General features: G+C 44.6%; 1 protein-coding gene across 1 annotated transcript in view; it reads left to right on the top strand.

Moving 5' to 3' along the window:
• Positions 1–5,981: 5,981 nt before the first annotated feature.
• syndig1l (synapse differentiation inducing 1-like) overlaps positions 5,982–19,570 on the top strand; it is a gene marked incomplete at both ends in the record, with an annotated part of 77,643 nt that continues 64,054 nt past the window's right edge. Inside the window, one exon of the mRNA XM_080744464.1 lies at positions 5,982–6,491. Within this exon, the coding sequence (XP_080600590.1) occupies positions 5,982–6,491 (510 nt within the window). The remainder of the gene's footprint in view (positions 6,492–19,570) is intronic.

Genomic DNA, 19,570 nt, shown 5'->3' with positions numbered 1-19,570 from the left:
GCATGATTTCGCAACTCAGACTGAAGGAGTGTTTGTCCTCGGAATGCACTTGTCTTCTACGTTGCACCTTGCCCAGGGAGGCCACGTATGAGGATGTGCTCATGCACATTTTATTAATCATTAGGAAGTCAGTTCCTTCGGTTATGCCGAGACAGAGCATGTTCTGGTAGAACTCTCCTGACCTTTCGCAGCCCACGGTGGTCCAAGTTGAGCCCCGGTGTGAGACTTAGAGGATGCTGTTTTATGCATGAGTGTAGAGAGAGAGGATGGATTGTGCAGCAGTGAGACAAGGAGCTGAGACCAGGAAAAGCAACAGGAAAAAAAAGACAGTACATGTACGGATTGAGGCTGCTGCTGCTGTGTGCCGCAGGCAAGGCAGGCAGAGAGATGGAGAGCCCTACTGTATGGAGACGGTGTAGGACTACAGCCTATCAGCATGCGTGATGTACGCGTGGGAACAAGAGATACAAAAGAAGAGAACGATGGAAAGAATGCTCTCGTAGGGGAGTAAACAAGGAGTGGTGGAGAAAGTAATCAAATGTTTTATTTAAGTAAAAGTATCAATACTGTAATGTAGAAATACTCTGTTAGGGTGCCCACACACCAAAATACCTAGAGTGGAATCCGCCAATGCATTTCAATGAGAATGGAGCGTTTTTGTTTTTTTTTCTGCAGAAATCCTCTACTGGCAAGTGGCAACAAACGCTCCATTCTCATTGAAATGCATTGGCAGATTCAACTCTAGGTATTTTGGTGTGAGGGCACCCTTACAAGTGAAAATCCAGTATTCAAGATGTGTACTTGAGTAAAAGTAGGGAGGAATTGGCATAAAAAAGTACTGAATATACAGAATGCCTCATTCCACAAGTTTTCAAATGTCTAAAAACCTTTTGAAAATAGCAGATCTACAAGCTCACAACACAACGTGCCGTGATGTGTTTTGAGCTTATAGATCGGCTATTTTCAAATAGCCAAAGTATATATAGGGCTGAAGTGGTTAATGTATGTTTTGTAATAATAATCACAACCAACAAAGTAAAGAGTAGCTAGTTAGTGTAGCTGTAATTGCAGTGGAGTAAAAAGTACAATATTTGCCTCTGAGATGTAGTGCAGTAGAAGTATTGCAAATTGGAAATACTCCAAATCTTAAGTACAGTACTTGAGTAAATGTACTTAGTTACTTTCCACCACTGTGAACAATTGGTGGAGGGAGCAAGGGAGAGATGGAGATGATAATGATGATGAGGATGATGATGGTGGTGGTGGTGGTGGTGGTGGTGGTGGTGGTGGTTGTGATGGTGATGCTGATTATGGTGATGGTTATGTGATGGTGTTGATGAAACCTTGCAGAAAGGCCGCTCCACGCTTGATCAATTCTTCTCCTTTGCTGAGCATGTTCCGCCATGCCCGCCAGGAGATTTTTTTCCAATCTCTCCACAGTGGAACGAAATTACATAACCAACACGCTACATGGATCTCAATGAGTTCCATGATGTATACCAGCGCTGGCATCTGACGGATGAGGATAATATGTGATACCTACGATATGTACATGACCAGGATACAGAGCAGTCTCTCCCCCTCCTGTCTAACCCATCCAGCATGGTAACCATGTGAACCTGAGCATCCCTGGCCTATACTGGGGCATTATAGACAAACATTCGGCTGAAACAGCAAACAGGCAATGATTTGTCAAAAAAGTCTTGTGAGCTATTTAGTAGGACAGGAGTGCTCCACCAGCACCTGAACGTCACTTTTTTTTTAAAACAGTTTTTTTAGGACCCTAATGGTGTCTAGTTATGATTTCTTCTTGTTGCTGTGGTCTTTTTTTCCTGTATAGTAAGCGAATGGGTAGGTGCAAGAAATCATTCAAAATGAACCCCATGGGACATTAGTTGACCACGGCAACAAGAAGAAATCATAACTAGACACCATAAGGGTCCTAAAAAATAGGTATTGAAAACATGTCGTTCAGTGGTGGCGCCTCTCTCCTGCCCTACTAATTAGATTGACATTGTTTGGCAAAGAGATTTTGTCTCCCCCTGGGGGACACTGCTGGTTATCTTAATAAAACCCTATCCCGGCTAGATAAGGCTGAGGCAAAACAACAATCTTTTATCACATGATTATGAATCAGCAGATAGCAGAGGTGGAGTTAGAATGACTGAATGAGAGGAGTGCTATACAAAATGGTATCCGTGGGCTAATGCATATCAAACTGGGGGTCCTTGAAATGAAAATGGTTGAGAATCACTGGTATGGCAGTAAAAAAAATCTTCTTTTATGGGGGTCCCTGCCTGGCATATATTTTCACACAAGGGTCTGTGTGGGCTAACATGTGTTGATTTGGGGGTCCTTGACATGAAAAGGTTTGAGAACCACTGCACTAATGCACATAATATGTCATATACATATGCCCTTCTGGTATGGAGATAGGTAATTACTTCCAGGGACAGTATGCGCTGGCTCGGTGAGCAATTTTTCATTGAAATTAGCGGCCAGGGACCTTCTGTGCCCTCTCCAGTTCTTATATAGTTTAATGCTCGTTATGTCCTCCCAGTAAAACACATCCGGTGAGAAGCAGCAGCTGGCGGCTCCATGTGTTATCGAAGGACAAGTGGTTGTCTTCACTCTACTACAGCAGGGGTTCTCAAACTTTTTTCTAGCACGACCACATATTATGAGGGATTGTTTTTGGCGACCCTGATCAAAGCACCCCTCCTGCCTTCGGCCTTCCATAGTTGCTAGTAGTACTTTAACATAGTAAACAACAAGAATTCCGTGATCCGAATCTTGATAACTGATCTGACTCTGGTTGTCTGTCTGGCGAGTGCTACGCTAAGTGCTATGGGCTCACACACACACACACACACACACACACACACACACACACACACACACACACACACACACACACACACACACACACACACACACACACACACACACACACACACACACACACAGCTCCGCCCCCAACAAGTTACAGAAGAGTGCAGAAGCCATGAAGCCGTTGAAGCCAACACACGCATTCACAAACCCTTGTAAGCAGAGGCTGTGAAACACAAACTGATTTTAACTGTTCATAAACGATTTCCTACGTATATGTTTAATATCAGCGGGTGGTACACATTTATGGACCACTAGTCCATTTGGTTCCATCTGTACCATCGCAGTGTTACATTTCGATTGCGACGCGATGTAACATTACCGACTGGTTCGCTCGGACCCCCAAATGACCATACATGAAAGCTAGAAAAAAAGGGACCCATAGTTTGAGAACGGCTCTTTAGATGTGCAGAGAATGTTAAAGGGGCAGGGGCAGACATTTCCTAAAAGGGCACTTTTGGGCAAAAACAGAGAAAAAAGTTGATCTACTGTACTAGCTCACAACATGTCGCAGAACGACGCGTTGAGAGCTTGTAGATCAGTTATTTTCAGTGCTCGACCCTGCACTCTTTAACTATGCGGCGTACGGCATGGATTTCTTCACAGAGTACAAATTCTTTGATGTCTTCGTGTGCACGTGCCTTGAATTCCCTCCCACATGACCAACAGTAGTGGCTGGCGGTGACAGGGATTATACACATGTGGGACTTGTCAATGGACTAAATTGGGGAGAAAATGAAAAATCAACCAAAAGTTGTTCATTCATTTCGCATGCCAGGAGCTCATCATCATCATCCACAATCCATGGTCACGCCGCCAATCTGCATTATGGATTATCATGTCGCCTGCCGTCAGCAATAAACTCCGTCTCCACGCTTCTCAAAATATTACCGTAAGCCAATCCACTGACAACTGGGTTAGGATCCCCCCCCCCCCCCCCCAAACAAATAATCTGCTTTAGTTGTTTGTGATTAATTGCGGATTTATAAATCTGTTAGTGGGTGGCAACGCATTGCAAGAGGCAGCTGGGGCAACGCAGCCGAGCGTCGCAATGCAGAGTGGGAAACAGGCCTGTGAGTCGCACATGGGTGACTAGATAAAAGTTCCATTATCATCATAATGGTAATTGTCACGGGGAAATTGAGTGTAGCTGAGTGAAATTGAGTCGTGTCTTTGAGGCTTGTCAGGCAGAGAGGACGCAGAGTTCATCTTCTATAATGATATATGACAAAACAACTTGACATGAACGCCACACCCACCAAACATAACACAGCTCCCACTCACCTGTCAGGCTGTCACAATGTAGTGTACGCATTTAAACACACACACGCACGCACGCACGCACGCACGCACACACGCACGCATGCACGCACGCACGCACGCGCACACACACACACACACACACACACACACACACACACACACACACACACACACGCACGTGCACACCTGTGCACAGAAAGTCTAAGCGCTAAGACTGTTTATTGACGGTTTAAGTGGTTAAATCATGATACACATAAACGTGAATCCGACACAACACTGATGATAGTGCTATCAAACCAGTAAGACAGTCTATGACATCTATGAAAAAGTTTAATCTACAACACAATATCTACGGTATATTAAGTATATAGTGGGGGCTTCATCTCTTTCTCAGCTAGCGGGTCCTTCACTTGAAACATGTTGAAAACCCCTGTCTAAGCCTATGAGTTCAAGGCGAAGACAACTTTGTTCAGTCTCTCTTTACACATGTCACAGGCTCTATTTTGATTGTCTTGAGTACCAGCTCTTATGCCTTAACTTAAAGGCCTGTCCATATTGTCTCCGAACACCAAACATTTTGTCTGTGAAATCTGGTTCAACTACAAAATGACGTCACTTGCATCTTCTGAGCAGCATCACCCCGAATTAGAGTTCGGAAATCTGCATGTCGGAAAGCCGGAACTCAAAATACAGCCCTGAGTATACATATAACTTCAGTTTATTGTAATATCACACGTTCACGCCAGGTATAAAGGAAGGAAATAAATACATATTTGTCCAAGCTTATATTTTAAATAACGAATGAGAGTGAAAGTAACAATAAATATCAAAAACCACACAAATATAAAATGTACACATAAAGTGTACAGAGCTCCACTTCCCTCTGTTTCTTGTGCAAATACAATCTGGATTTTTTTTACCATAATAGCTGAAAGCTATCTACCGTAGGTCTCTTTTTCTGATGTGCAACTTTGTCGTAATTTCGGTCGATGCTATTCCACCCTTGTACCTCCCCTCCACCTCCAAGGCCATCTATCTATGAATATTATAATTTTACCATCACTTTCGGTGTCTTTCCTGATTGAGCTGCAGAGTTCAGTGTTCAATGGGGCTTTTCAAGTTGGTGACAAGTATTTGATGTGTCGTGACACTACACTGGTGGCACATGTCGTTGCTGTCGAGACAGAAACCTTGTATCTTCATATTTTTATGTTTTTTCGTAAATTAACTTGTGTTACACAAAAGTAGCAAAAATAGAAGATAGACAAGCTCAAAACTCATTTTGAGCTTGTAGATCTTCTAAATCCTTTGCTACTTTTTGGATTTGAATTCTGAAAGGTAACAGTTTTGGACTATGAGCTTTCCGCCCGACAGCGACGATACATTCACGGACAGAATTTGAAGCACCTGCAAAGGTGAATGACTCCATGCAGGAACACCGCGAGGAGTCGTTGCTGCTGCTAAAGCTGTGATCTGAGATGAGTTAATTGTTTGGCAAAATGTCAACTCCTGAAGCATCTCAAATCAATCACCCTCTCCTGCTTTCTCTCTCTCTCTCTCTCTCTCTCCCCTCTCTCTCTCTCTCTCTCTCTCTCTCTCTCTCTCTCTCTCTCCCTCTCTCTCTCTCTCTCCCTGCAGGTGTCGGGAGTGACAATCAGCGTTAACGCCCCAGCGAGCTGCCTTCGTCGAGCACTTCATTCCGTGCCACCGCCTCCTCGCTCCCTTCCCTTCCTCCCCCCACCCCCCTAACCCTCCCATCCCCTCTTCCTCCTCCTCCACCTCCTCCCACCACCCCCACCACCCCCACCACCCCCACCACCACCACCACCATGGAGAACCTCAGCGAGCTGCAGAACCCCCTGCTGGACAAGAACAGCAAGCACGCGGTCAACGGCTACGGCGGCGACTTCCCCGGCAAGCAGCAGTACCAGCAGAACATCATCAACTACTTCGTGGGGGGCGGCGGGGGAGGAGGAGGGGGAGGAGGGGGCGGCGGTGGGGTCAACAACGCCAACGGCAACAAGACCAAGTCCCAGCAGGTGCTGGACGCCACCTCACTGCACCTGGCGGTGGAGGCCTTCTACAAGCCCAACTTCATCCTGTACAAGGAGGACAGCAAGGACAGCGCCAAGGAATACAAAAGCGGCGGCGAGTGCTGCGAGACCACCTTCACGGAGAAGAAGGGGGGTGAGAAGGAGCCCGAGGGGAAGGAGGAGAGGAGCGGCGGCGGGGGAGGGGAGGAGGCCCCGCCCCCGGACAAGCTGCCCGACGACCTGGACCACGTGAAGATCCAGACGGTCTCCTACGAGGTGGAGGAGGAGGAGTACGTGGAGTACGAGGTAAGAGGAGGGAGAGAATGTTGGAGAGGCAGGGGCTGACATTTCTGAAAGGGCCTTTTGTTGAAAATATCAAAAATAGCAGACCTCCAAGCTCACAACGTGTCGCATTGTGGCATACGGCATGCATTTCTACACAGAGAAAGGCAGCATCAGATGCTGCCTTCAAGTTCAGGAGAGTTTAGACAAGGCAATTCTCTTGAATGCTGCCATCGCGTATGGCGTGGAAAGGGGGCGTTTGCATTTCTTTCACCATAGTAAAAACTGCATTCATGGTCTTTAGAGGGGACTTTTTTACAGACGGGTAAAAGGGCAGGGGCTCAAGCCCCCTTTGATGTTTATGTCTGCGTGTGCCTGGGAGAGAGACACACACACACACACACACACACACACACACACACACACACACACACACACACACACACACACACACACACACACAGGGAGACTGAGAGGGAGACATGTTGAGACAAAGAAAGAGAGACAGGGAGACAGACAGACAGACAGACAGACAGGGAGAGACACAGAGAGATAGAGGGGAGAGGAAGAGCAATATGGACTATCAGAGAGAGAGAGAGAGAGAGAGAGAGAGAGAGAGAGAGAGAGAGAGAGAGAGAGAGAGAGAGAGACAGAGAGAGGAAGAAAGAGATAGCGAGACAGAGACAAAGAGAGAACTATAGAAAGAAAAGGAGAACATGTCCACTGTATTGTGTGTGTGTGTGTGTGTGTGTGTGTGTGTGTGTGTGTGTGTGTGTGTGTGTGTGTGTGTGTGTGTGTGTGTGTGTGTGCGTATGTGAGTGTGTCGTGCGCCGTGCGTGCGTGTGTGCGTGCGCGTGCTTCTATGGTCATACCGAGGCATCAGGCTTCATAATGGGAGTGACAGTCCCCAGCTACAAATCCCATGTAATCGACCGACCTTGACCTGAATCCTGAACTCTGGTAGGAAACCTGCAGCGGTAGATCAAAGCCAATCAGCCGTGTCTGCATTACCTATGGGACCGCATCACTCGCCTGTGTGACATTTCCACTCTCTGTAGAACAGCCCACGGCACAATGTAAGCGCGTAGGGGGACCGGCGCGAGGAATTAAGTGTGGCTCGAGCTTGTGACCGATATGGCCAGCATTAATGAAAGGACGTTATGGACACTCTCTGAGTCCACTTGAATTAACCTGAACGGCTGTGATGAACACACTACTTTTGTTGAAATGGCACACAGCAAAATGTTCATTTATCCACTTACATCACTGAGCATGTACAAATGTAACCTGTCCACACATACTAATAGGGGCCTCAACTCACTGCTGAAGGACCATGCGATCCAAAGCATCATTAAGCACCTAAACCTTATTATATACTTTGTTGACTGGGGTTTCCTATAATACTTGTTCCTCAGTTTGGCCTTGTGCCCCTCCAAAAATGGCATTCCCTGAGTGCCACATTGCCCTTAATGCCCCAGCTGACTGTACCACTTTCTCCTCTGTCTCTGTCTTGCCAACACACCAGTGTATCTTACTTGTCATGTAGACCAGTGTCTTTTGTTGAGTCCCCATTTTTAAACCAATCCAGTATTGGTGCAGGGCTGAGCATGGATCAGATTGTAAATACCATTATTTATTTATTTATTTCACAGCAGATAGTCTACAATTTTAAATCTTAACCTTTAAATTCAATTAATTCTTTCAGTGGACCAAAATCTTGTTTTATTTGATGGCCTTCCTGCCCTGGCATTTGGCTTTTGTGTCATCAAACACTGAACAACATCAAAGGCCAAGTGGCCTTGCCCCTAAAATGACGAAATCCGAGACCTGCCCTCAACACAACATTTCTTAACGAAAAATAGCTGATCTACACATGCAGTACTATAACGATGACAGTGACTGATAGAAACACCGACAGCCAATCAAAATCCATCCGAATTTACTTACACATCAGTCACTCACGTACAGCATCAGTGTCGATGGCAGACGCTCGCATAATTATAGTTCTCTTTACAGTAATATGTTTTTGGACAGCCCTTAACTCCACTAACTAGGAATAAAAAAATAATTATGTCGCTCTCCGGCACAGGGCCTGAGGCACTAGTGGCTTTTGCACATAAATCTTTTTATGGAAACACTTCAAAATTCGAATAAACTTTCATTATTCTTTTTATTATTATTTATGCGCTTGGAGGAGGTGGATTTTGAGGCTTTATCGAGAAAAAAAAAGCGCATTAGTGAATGGAAACGGGTCAGCCAATAAATGCAAATAAATTAATTGCTTTGCTGTGTTCAGCTGGACCGTGTGGAGGTGCCGAAAGTCGGGGGATCGAAGATTTACTATTCTGTCCATAACGGCACATAACTCGGTAACGGCGCTGAGTCGGCTCATGCGACCGTCGCTAATTCGAATGACACCCGCAAATGGAAACAGGCTAAATTCGCTTTGTCTTAATGCAAATTCCTGATAATTCGCTTCCTATTTTCGAATAAGCTTATGGAAACGCAACTACTGTCGTATAAGGAAAACTATATTACACTACAAACGGCCCTGCAGAATCCATAGCCTCACAGCACCTGTTTGCTATTAGAGACAAAGTAAGCGGATATCCAGTACTTTTTCAAATCATGCTGGAAGGCGCATGGCTGTGCGTTCAAAAGATTAAGTGGCTGGGTTACCATACAGCTCTGAGTTTTTTCCACACACGTGGAAAGGAGAAAAACCCCTGTAGCTAGTTGGAGAGCGGCATAACGGATGAACTCCACAGGGGGACTCATTACCGCAGGCCTGCGGCTACAGACCAACGGCACAACAAAGGGCAGGATTCATCCACAACAGCGTCTGTCTGGCACCACACGGACAGATCCGGTGTGTAACAGCTGCACTATGGCACAGGTTTTAGTGAATAAAATGCTTTTTTGTCCAATCTGTATGGTAGAGTGTTATCGTCGGGCCAAACCTTCTTTGTCCAAAACCCTTAACTTTTCACGCGTTCCAATGGATCCAGCATAGATAGCTATTATCTAGTCACAACGAGCTCTTGTTTATACTTTTCATTGGTTAAATATTTATAAAACTCACACATAGACTTCACAAAAACGATTAATTCAAAAATAACAAAAATAGAGCCAAGCTGCGGGCACACCGTAACGCATTGTGGCGTCGCAACGTGTTGTGAGCTTGTAGATTGGCTATTTTAGCTACTTTTGTGTGACACTGTAGTGTGACGAAGTATTAAGGCAATTCATCTTTATATTACAAAAGAGTAAGTGATCTACTTCCGGGTCATGTATCGCTAACTTAAATAGCAAACCACTTGGCCAAGATGTACTACATATGTACTAAATATAGCTTAAAAATTCAAACACCCATGTCACCTTTGCAAGATGTCCTTTCCAAACCTCTACAGTTGTATTCGTTATTACCCTCATATTTTGCCTCTGTATAAAATAGTCCGCCGGTCAAATATGTCCGACCGGAAACGTGCGCTGCGGCACAATAGTTCCGCCACAACAGTTCCCCCCCCCCCAATTTTTCTTTTTTTTTACTTTTTTTTTTTTTTTTTTAACTTTTTTTTTTTACTTTTTTTTTTTTTTTTTTTTTTTTTTACTTTTTTTTTTTTTTTTTAACTAGATGTGAGCGGTCCGAAGGGCCGCGACCCTCTAGTTTGATACAATTCATGGAGATACAAGGTTTCTGCCCAACAATATATTGATATAATATAACTTATGGTGGTTGTGTTGAGACATTTGGATCCTGTGGGCCCATGGGCTGATTTAACAAACGGGGGGCTCCCAGCAAAGTAGATTTTTTTGCCCCGCTACCCCCTCCCCCGTGGCACGTGCGAAAACAAGTTGGACTCTTATTTTGAAGTCCACTGACCGGAAGTCAAGGGTGCTGCTAGCTGTGTGTGTGGGTGTGTGTGTGTGTGTGTGTGTGTGTGTGTGTGTGTGTGTGTGTGTGTGTGTGTGTGTGTGTGTGTGAGAGAGAGAGAGAGAGAGAGAGAGAGAGAGAGAGAGAGAGAGAGAGAGAGAGAGAGAGAGAGAGAGAGAGAGAGAGATTTTACTGCACACATACAAAGATCTCACACATGGAATTCCATCCTGGGATATGTGCACAAAGGCCCTGCGGCACTTCAAATTGTCCAACTCTAATGAGCCTGCGTGGCGCCAAAGTGATTTAATAATTGGTTGAACGTGGAAAGAAGTCAATTCTACAAACATAAGTGATTTGCTCATTCCTCTGAAGCATTGTTTGCCTGAGCATGCGTATCGCTTTGGGAGTTCAATGCGAGGTAAATATCAATATTCATTAGGGCTGCGTTCAGTCTGTATCCGTGAAGATTGTTGCTTAGGCAACCATTATCATGATTTATGTTTTGTATATAACTTATTGCCGTGTTCTGTTCTCGAGCAAATCTCAAAGCTTTGGTACATAGTTGCAGCTGCTGTGTGTGTGTGTGTGTGTGTGTGTGTGTGTGTGTGTGTGTGTGTGTGTGTGTGTGTGTGTGTGCGTGTGCGCGTGTGTGTGTGTGTTTGTGCGGGGTTGAAAGTCTATCCTGCAATGTAATTACATTTGGCTTCCGACATTAAGGAAATATGGGGAAATATGTAGAGTTGAGAGTTTTATACTATACTACTCAGATTCAACTGGCTAGCTTCTCCCACAGCTCTGGACATGTGGGATATCATTAGCAAGAGTCCCAATGTGCACAATGAAATGTACTTAAAAGTTCACACCTTAATGACTAGAAGGGCTTTACACTGCCTAGTATGAAAAGGAAATAATTAATTGCGACTGTAGGTCACAGAATAGTATGTGAACAGCTTGTCCGTATGTGTCTGTCTGTCACGCCTGACTGTGGTTCTATGGGTTTGTCGCTCTGACATCATGCTCTGATGTCACTGTGATGTCAGGGGAACCACTCTGAACAGAATGGGTTTGCTGCTCTGACATCACGCTCTGGCTTCACTGTGATGTCATGTCACACTAACAGAATCCCTTTTATGCCCATATATGGAGTTCCCTGGTGTCATCAATATTAAGCCCATATCTAACAGGACTTCATATGGGAATTCCCATATATGGAGGCCACATCGGCCACATACCACACTAACAAAATCCATATATGGCCAAGACAGCCCATATCTGTGTGGCTGGTTCTACAGACAGGGATCTCCATGTATGTGCATAAAAGGGTATGATGTCAGATGTCATAGACGTCATAGGACTTTCACATAACGAATAGCTGAATAACTGTGAGAGCCCATGTTTGGGCTCTCACAGCATATCTCCATATACAGTACATGGATCTCCATATATGGGTACCAGGGGTCTCCATATATGGGTAACTGGTCCGATATACATCACTGGCCAGATGGCCAAGAATTGGCATGTAGCCCTGAGTCGTCTTACTAGTAACATTTCATAGGATATATACAGAATATACCGTACTGTACTGTATGAAGAGAAACATATCTATTTTTTTTATTGACCTGCACTGGAGTCCACAACTTGAGTAAGACCTAGCTCTGCGACAAAGAATCCCAATCTCTTCATTTTCATTATATTGTCTTTTGTGCTCATTCTTCCAGGTTAGACACAGCAATCAGTAATGGTCTATCTTTTGGGAGTGAGCTGTCTAAGTTAATGCTTAATCGTACAACAGTGTTGTGTGTCAAACACAGCCAAGTATAAATCGGCCTTAAAGGACAACATTGTTTTTTTTACAACAAGGGTTCATATTTTAGATTGTAATTAGAGAAAAAGACAAGATGAGAGTTAAAACATTGTAATTGTCATTTTCTAATTACAATCTAAAATATGAACCCTTGCTGTAAAAAAACAAAGTTGTCCTTTAACAGGCTTGGACGGTGGCGATTCGTTCCGAGAAGGTTTGTAATGAAGGCATGGGATTGGACATGCTTTAATACGAGCCATTGTGAGCAGACATCAAAGTTCAACTGCTGAGTCCTTTGAAGCTGCAGAGAGGACCTGCGAGACGGCATCTGTCTCTATTGTTCAAATGAAGGACAAGACGACCTTCTTTTTACTGTGACGAAAAGAGCAACTGGCAATGAAAACGTTTCTGATACAAAGAGAAGGACAGTGCGCTTGGTTCAAGGAGAGAGAACAAAGCACTGTTAGGGGCTGTGTCCACATAAAGCTTTTTTCTTTTCTTTTTTTGAGCGGCGGAGCACTTTGGTCCTCGTGTACGGAGTGCTGCACATTCCCTTTTGATAGGATGTGTAGACCTTAGACCCCCGCAGGGGAAATCAAGATTCAGCTTCAGCTTCAGCCTCAGCCTTCAGCCTTCTGAGCAGCCATCACGGCTGCTGAGATGGACATGATGAGTGCCGGGGGGTGAGCAGTTAGTAGCTTTAAGCGTCTTGCTCAGGGACACTTTGACACATTATTACAGGGTGGGCTGAGAGGCAAACCGGTATGTGGCCTTCTGATTACTGGCCTCTCTACTCACTAAGCTCCAGCCACACCCCCTCTCATAAATGCACCGAGTGACACGCTTGTGTCTGCATCTCAGTCGGTAGAGCACTCGCCTTTAGACTGCAAGGTCATGGGTTAGATCCCGGGCACCGCCAACTCAGGATATGAATAGCACTGCTCGGGTAACTAAGTTGTGTGCAAAGCACAGAGAGCAATCCATCTCACAGGCTTCTAGTGCATTGAAAAGGGGATAGACAATCCGACATTCTTACTTACTTAATTACACACTTGTGGGTGTGTCCCCTGAACCCTCCGCATTAATTTACTATAATAGTGCATGGCACAAAGTCTTTATTACAGAAGTGCATGGCACAAAGTCTTTATTACAGAAGTGCATGGGACAAAGTCTTTACCATAGAAGTGAATAGCACAAGGTACTGGCAGCGCAAGAACCACTTTCTGCGGACACTGTTGTTGTGAAAGTGCTTCTCAAAGCGGGGTCCAGGGACCCTCAGGGCTCCTTGAAGGGACCGAAGGTAGAGACAAACAAACACCCTCTTTGGACCGAGACGGTTGGAGCAGCAGGAAACTGAGATGGTTTCAGGAACAGGGTTATGTGGGAGGAAATGAGAAAACAAGCATAGCGGAGGAGTGAGAGAAGAACAAGATGTTCTTTCAACAAAAGCCTTTGAAATGTAAAAGTTTGTGAACCACCGGTATTGAATTTGTATAGCAGGCGTGAATCTACAGATCAGCTCTTGACAGTGTGGTAAATCCATGTTCCAGAAACGGTTCCAAATGTGATGGAATCGATTCCTGTTCCTCAAGGTCGGATCAGGCTCCTCCAATTCCTCCGGTTTCCGGATCCCAACCCTAATCATAACATAGAACAGGGGTCTTCAACAGGGGGGCGGGGACCCCTTAGGGGTCCTCAGAGTTACTATAGGGGGGCTGCCAAATCCTTGTGTGATTGGATAATTCTTTTAAATTAACAACTTGAACCCTCACATCCCTATTCCGAGGATAACTTTAGCCAAAAATAGCAGATCTACAAGCTCTCAACGCTTCACGCTGCAAGGCATTGAGAGCTTGTAGATCGGCTATTTTCTGCAAATAGGTTTGGTGTAGAGGTAAAAAAGAGCAGACCAAGTACATAGTGAAAGGTCAAGTTGACAAAAGATCGACGATTTAAGTGGTTACTTACATGTCTGAAAATACACATTAACATGAATGCAACAGACTGATGACAGTGCTGTCAAACAAGTCTATGAATCTATCTATGAAATCGATGAAAATCTGCAACACATTTATACAATATGTAGAGTGGGTCCCTGCTTCATCTGTCTCTCAGCTAAGGGGTCCTTGATCTGAAAACGTTGAAGACTCCTGACATAGAATATGCTAACACTGGCCTGGGGACGTTACAGGGAAGTCAGTGGACACAACATGGTCAGGTTGTAACCAAGGGGTTAACTTCGTTTGCTGGAAATGAAGGCTACTTCCGGGTTTTCGTCGAAGTTGCTGTTCCTATTAATTGCCCAGCAGATTTAGCTATTTCACCTTCTACTGGTATCGATACATTATATTCTCAATGGAATTCAAAGAGGGTTTGGTGAACTTGAACTACACTTGATTTTATTACCTTAGTAAACCTTTTCATACACACAGGCTTTGTTTTCAATCGCTCAAGTCTTTTTTAAATCCTCATGATTTGCGTCTAGTAAATTATGGTCCCTTTAATTTTGATAATGAAATTGTTTAAGTGTTTCTAGGCTTTCTACTGGTTCTACTGAGTGAAGACCGGCCCTCCGGCCAATATGATTCATTTCATCACTCTAAAATAGTCTTCATTTAGAGTCTGTAGAAACCAATGGCGTCACGTTGTCCATTCGTTGTCCAGTCTGTGGTTGTAACGTTACATTGAATTGACTGGACACAACATGGTCAGGCGGGATAATAATTCCTTCTGCTTTCTGGGCCACCTGTTTCTCCCAAAGGGAACACAAGTCTCCTGGGCTCTGATTATCTCCCGGGTTCTGGGCTCCGATTATCTGGAGCAGACTTTCGCAATACCATTTAGGCTATTTTTGTCCTCTCACAGTCAGCCGACTACAACAATAAATCAATAGTGTGAGGCAGCATCTAATCTGCGAATAAAAAATGTGACACGAGATTTGGCTTTTCGTTCGAGGTGCTTATTATAACTCTGTGGAGAATGAAACATTTTGCATCCTCCGCACCTTTGCCAGCTTGGTAAGCAAACTGTAAGGGTCTAAAAGAGGAACGAGGACTGTGGGAGAGACTCTCTTGTTTGTTTACCTGTTGCTATGGTACTGTCCTGGTTTTCTGGGGATGCATCAACAAAGAAGTGGGATGAATTGCTCTGGGAAAGTCCACTTTTCATTGTAAGAAGAAGTGAACCAGTGACAGAAAACGCTTCACACCATGTTGCAACATACAGAACATGGGTGGGTGGGGCAAAAAAGCATGCTAATGCCTGATAAGTTGAAATTGTTTTCAAGCACGCCTTATTGACTTACACACAAAATTAATGGTTCTTGTTTTGAAGCCGCAGTTCTATGTGCCTTGCAGCATCATAAAGCACTTTGGAATCCTCCGATGGCAAGACAGGAGCTCTCTCATATATAAACATGATTACAGGGATGATTGAGATGGCTATTATTATCAGCCAGGCGGTAAACACCTTCTCTCCCCATGTGTTGTTGTTTTAGGCACAAGGAGCCTTACAGAGGGAGGCTCGGATATGCAACGTTATGTGAAATGCGATGGGTCGCTTGCCGTTGCCTACACAATACTGTGATTGTGTACAAAAGATTAGACCATGATCTGTGGGTGGAACACGGTCGGCTCTAAATCAGTTGGCTAAGCCAAAGACACAATCTGGATCGTATTTGCATTGTGTAAAATGTCTGAATGCCGGGTTGTAATTACATGCAGGTGATTCATACTAGCCTCCCTAGCCTCCTTAGTGAGTAGGTGACTATAGGAGTAGGAGTAGACTGTCCACAATAATGCACCACGTCTTCAATGCAACACACATTAGTCACAAAGGAAAACACAAAATCTGACAGATTTATGTTTATGTTAGAGCTGAATTCATAGCTGTAGCTCTACTCGATTCCCAAAGGCCATTTCACAGCACCAGCACAGCTGATTTATTGATTGATTGATTGATTGATTGATTGATTGATCTTTATTGATCATGAAAGTAAACATATGTCCCATGTAACATACATCTGACCCACCATAATCAAAAGGATAACGCAAAAAAGCCTACCGCTTTTTCCATTGCGGTCCTTATAGTATTGTAATGTTTTGTGCACCTTACAGATTCAGTTTCCTGAATGACATTCAGTATAAATCTGCCAGCATCCAACGTTTTTAGGTCAACTTTCTAGTTAGCAAACTGAAACTCGCACCATTATCCATTCTTTTTGAGCTTCCCCATAGAGCTCTGTATATAGAATACATTCTCTGGTCTACATACATAGTATTCATTCATTAGGTATGAAGGTCTTTTCACACAGAGCGAAACAATGCCTGCATGCGTATTCATTTGCGCTGGTGCTTTGGTGTTTTCTTTTCAGGGGGGACGGTCATTTATTGACGTCACATGCACACGCGCTGTTAGTGCGTGCCGTGTGCCTACATGTGCGCATGGAGCAAATAGAAAATACTGCGCTGCAGTAGAGAAACTAAAAGCTTGCTTTAAAGTTTAAACAAATCTCATAGAGTACCTACTGTACCTGGAGCCATGTAGCCTATGAGGTAGTCCCTCAAGAACAGACTGATGCTACGCACAGAGAGGGTGCTGTTTTTCCCTTTTATTTGACGATGGACGCACGCACAATGCACATAAAGTCACCGCTGGAAACCTACAATGGGTGTTAAAGTAACCTATCCATATGATTAGGATAGCCTACTGGGAATCTAGGGGGGATGCGCAAGCCCACCACTGGTAAACCTGGTAAACTTGTTATGCAAATAGCCATTTGATTAGATAAGCTATGGCGCGTTGTCACTCGTATAGCCTATAACTCTATGGTTCTAGCATGCACTGTTCCGTGCTGTTCCTCGTGTGCATGTGGGAAATATATTGGCCTGACGGCGTCCGGTCACGTCCGGCCTCGAAAGCAGTACTGTTCGTTTGGATCCATGGTCACACTGCTCTCCTCACATCAATAGAGTGTTAAATATGACAACAATGGCATATCTATGATTTATATGAAAGTTCAATATGTATAATACATGTGTGAATCACATTAGTGGTGGTAGTTCTGTGGTCTATATATATGGCAGCATTTTGGGTTTGGCGCTTAGCGTCATTTGTGTGATTAGCTCCAGACACGCACACACACGCACACACACACACACACGCACACGCACACGCACACACACACACACACACACACACACACACACACACACACACACACACACACACACACACACACACACACACAGAGAGATACCCTCTTCTAGTCGGCTAGACTCCTGCAGATTGCGGAGTCACACTGTAAATTAAACTCTGGCAGCAGATGGGCGTGTGCGTGAGACGAGCACGAACCTGACAGTTTCACAGATCGCGCCCGCTGGTCGCCACGCCTGTCACCTCCATACCTGCCCGCTCTCCTCTCATTGAAAATGAATTACTTGACGCGTCAGTCGCTGCCCGTGGGAATAGACTTTTAGTCTCAAGACGGTGTCATTTCTCCCTTGCATACATATCCTGATGTAGGCTCTGTCTACACCACAGGCACGTTGTGGCGCGGCGTTCCTGCACACAGCCTCCGTGGCGTGGTGTTCCAATTCCTCTATGTGACCTATCGGAAGAGAAAGTGGACCGTTCCCACTGACTGCATCTGTCACTTTCCATTTTAGCAGCGGGCATTGCTGTCCTGCACCTGGCTCCTGCTTCCAGGGGGCTTCTGTCAGGGACGTGCTGGCCATTGGGAAAAGCGGGACAACTCCCGAACGGCCGGTTCATTCCCGGCCGGTCCAGGCCGGCCATTAGGAAAAAAATTCAAAATAAAATGTCGGCCTTCGTTCCATTTTGGGGGCTGGGCGGCCAACAAAGTAAATTGTCACTGTCGGGCAGAAACCTGTATCTCCAAGTTTCAAATGTATAATTTTTTTCGCAAAGCCCTGCTTCATCATACCAGGCTGTTGCACAAAAGTAGTGAAAACAGCCGATCTACAAGCACACAACGCCTCGCACCGCGAGGCGTTGTGTGCTTGTAGATCGGCTGTTTTCACTAGTTTAAATCATTTTTAAAATGATAAATGCAAAACAAACGGTTTTGGACGTACAGGGTTTCCACCCGACAACAACGAAATATAACTCATGTAATTGGCCCACTGGCTTGTCACTTGTCATGATCTGAAATGGCAAATCTTTGAGAAGTAGCAGCGCTATAGAAAGAGATCTCTCTCTATAGCGCACAATGAGGGCCTCTCCAACTCTTTTTCCCGGGCTGAATCAGGGGCCCAGCACGTCCCTGGCTTCTGTGCTTCTAGCTGAATGAACAGTCCAGACAATCTCATCTTTTCCCATCAGCCCGCTGTCTTATCAATCGTACAGCAGGCGGTGGAGGGCTTCCAAGCAACCCTGGCAGCCCCACACAGCAGCTGAACGAGCCAGCGCACAGCTCTTTTAGGCCAAAGGTGTTACATTCTAACCAAGAGCACGCTGTTCAACTCTTAACTTCATATTAACTACTTAAGCCTGGTATACTTCGTCATATGATGAATGGCAAAGATTTCCGACAAGCTCACAAAACATCGCACAACACAACCTTGAGAGCTTGTACATCTGTTATTTGTTGGAAATGTTTTGAAAACATTTGCCTTGTGTGGTCCTGCATCTTGACTGCAATTGTGTGTGCGGTCTTATGAGTAAGGTATATTAGACTAAATCTGTCGTTATTATGACTCTGGTCTTCCATGTTTAATTATTGATAGGACAAGAGTAGACTGACAGGAATTGGGGAGAGAGATTGGGAGTGACACGCAGCAAATGTAGTCGGGAATCAGGAATCGAACCAGCAACACGCTGTCAGGCTACACTGAGCCTATGTGGTATGTGCCTGGACCGGTAGGCCAGCGGGCGCCCCTCCGCTTAACCACTTAAGCCATAATACTTCATTTGAATGAAAAATACTTAAAATAGCCTATTTACAAGCTTGCGATTTGAGTTGGTAGATAAGCTATTATGGAAAAATAAATTATACAGTGACCCAAAATAGGGATGCCAGGTTAAAATTGGTTTATTAATGTTAGATTCCTGACTTTCTATATCCAACTGTGTCTCAAAACCAACTCGACCCAAAGCACAGAAGAGGGCGGGGGGGATTGCTGTTTGTAATTACCCCTATAAAAACACCACCATATTAAACTGAACATAACCCAGTGGCATAAATGACAAACACAAATTCCCCCTATATTCCATAGCAAATAAATTCATAATAGCATGACATTATTAAAACAATACACAAAGTGTGTGCCCCCCTAAGGCATGCTGGGAAAGGAAGCTAGAATAACACTAACTTAATTTGCATAGCACTTGTTCAAAACCATGAATGAAAAAATAAAATAAATAAAAGCTTTACGCAACTGAAATAAAACATTCAATAAATAA

Source organism: Nannobrachium achirus, assembly GCF_963921795.1.
Source record: "Nannobrachium achirus genome assembly, chromosome: 16".
NCBI lineage: Eukaryota > Metazoa > Chordata > Actinopteri > Myctophiformes > Myctophidae > Nannobrachium > Nannobrachium achirus.
Note: the sequence above shows the minus strand (reverse complement) of the source record. Positions and strands in the feature narration are given on the sequence as shown.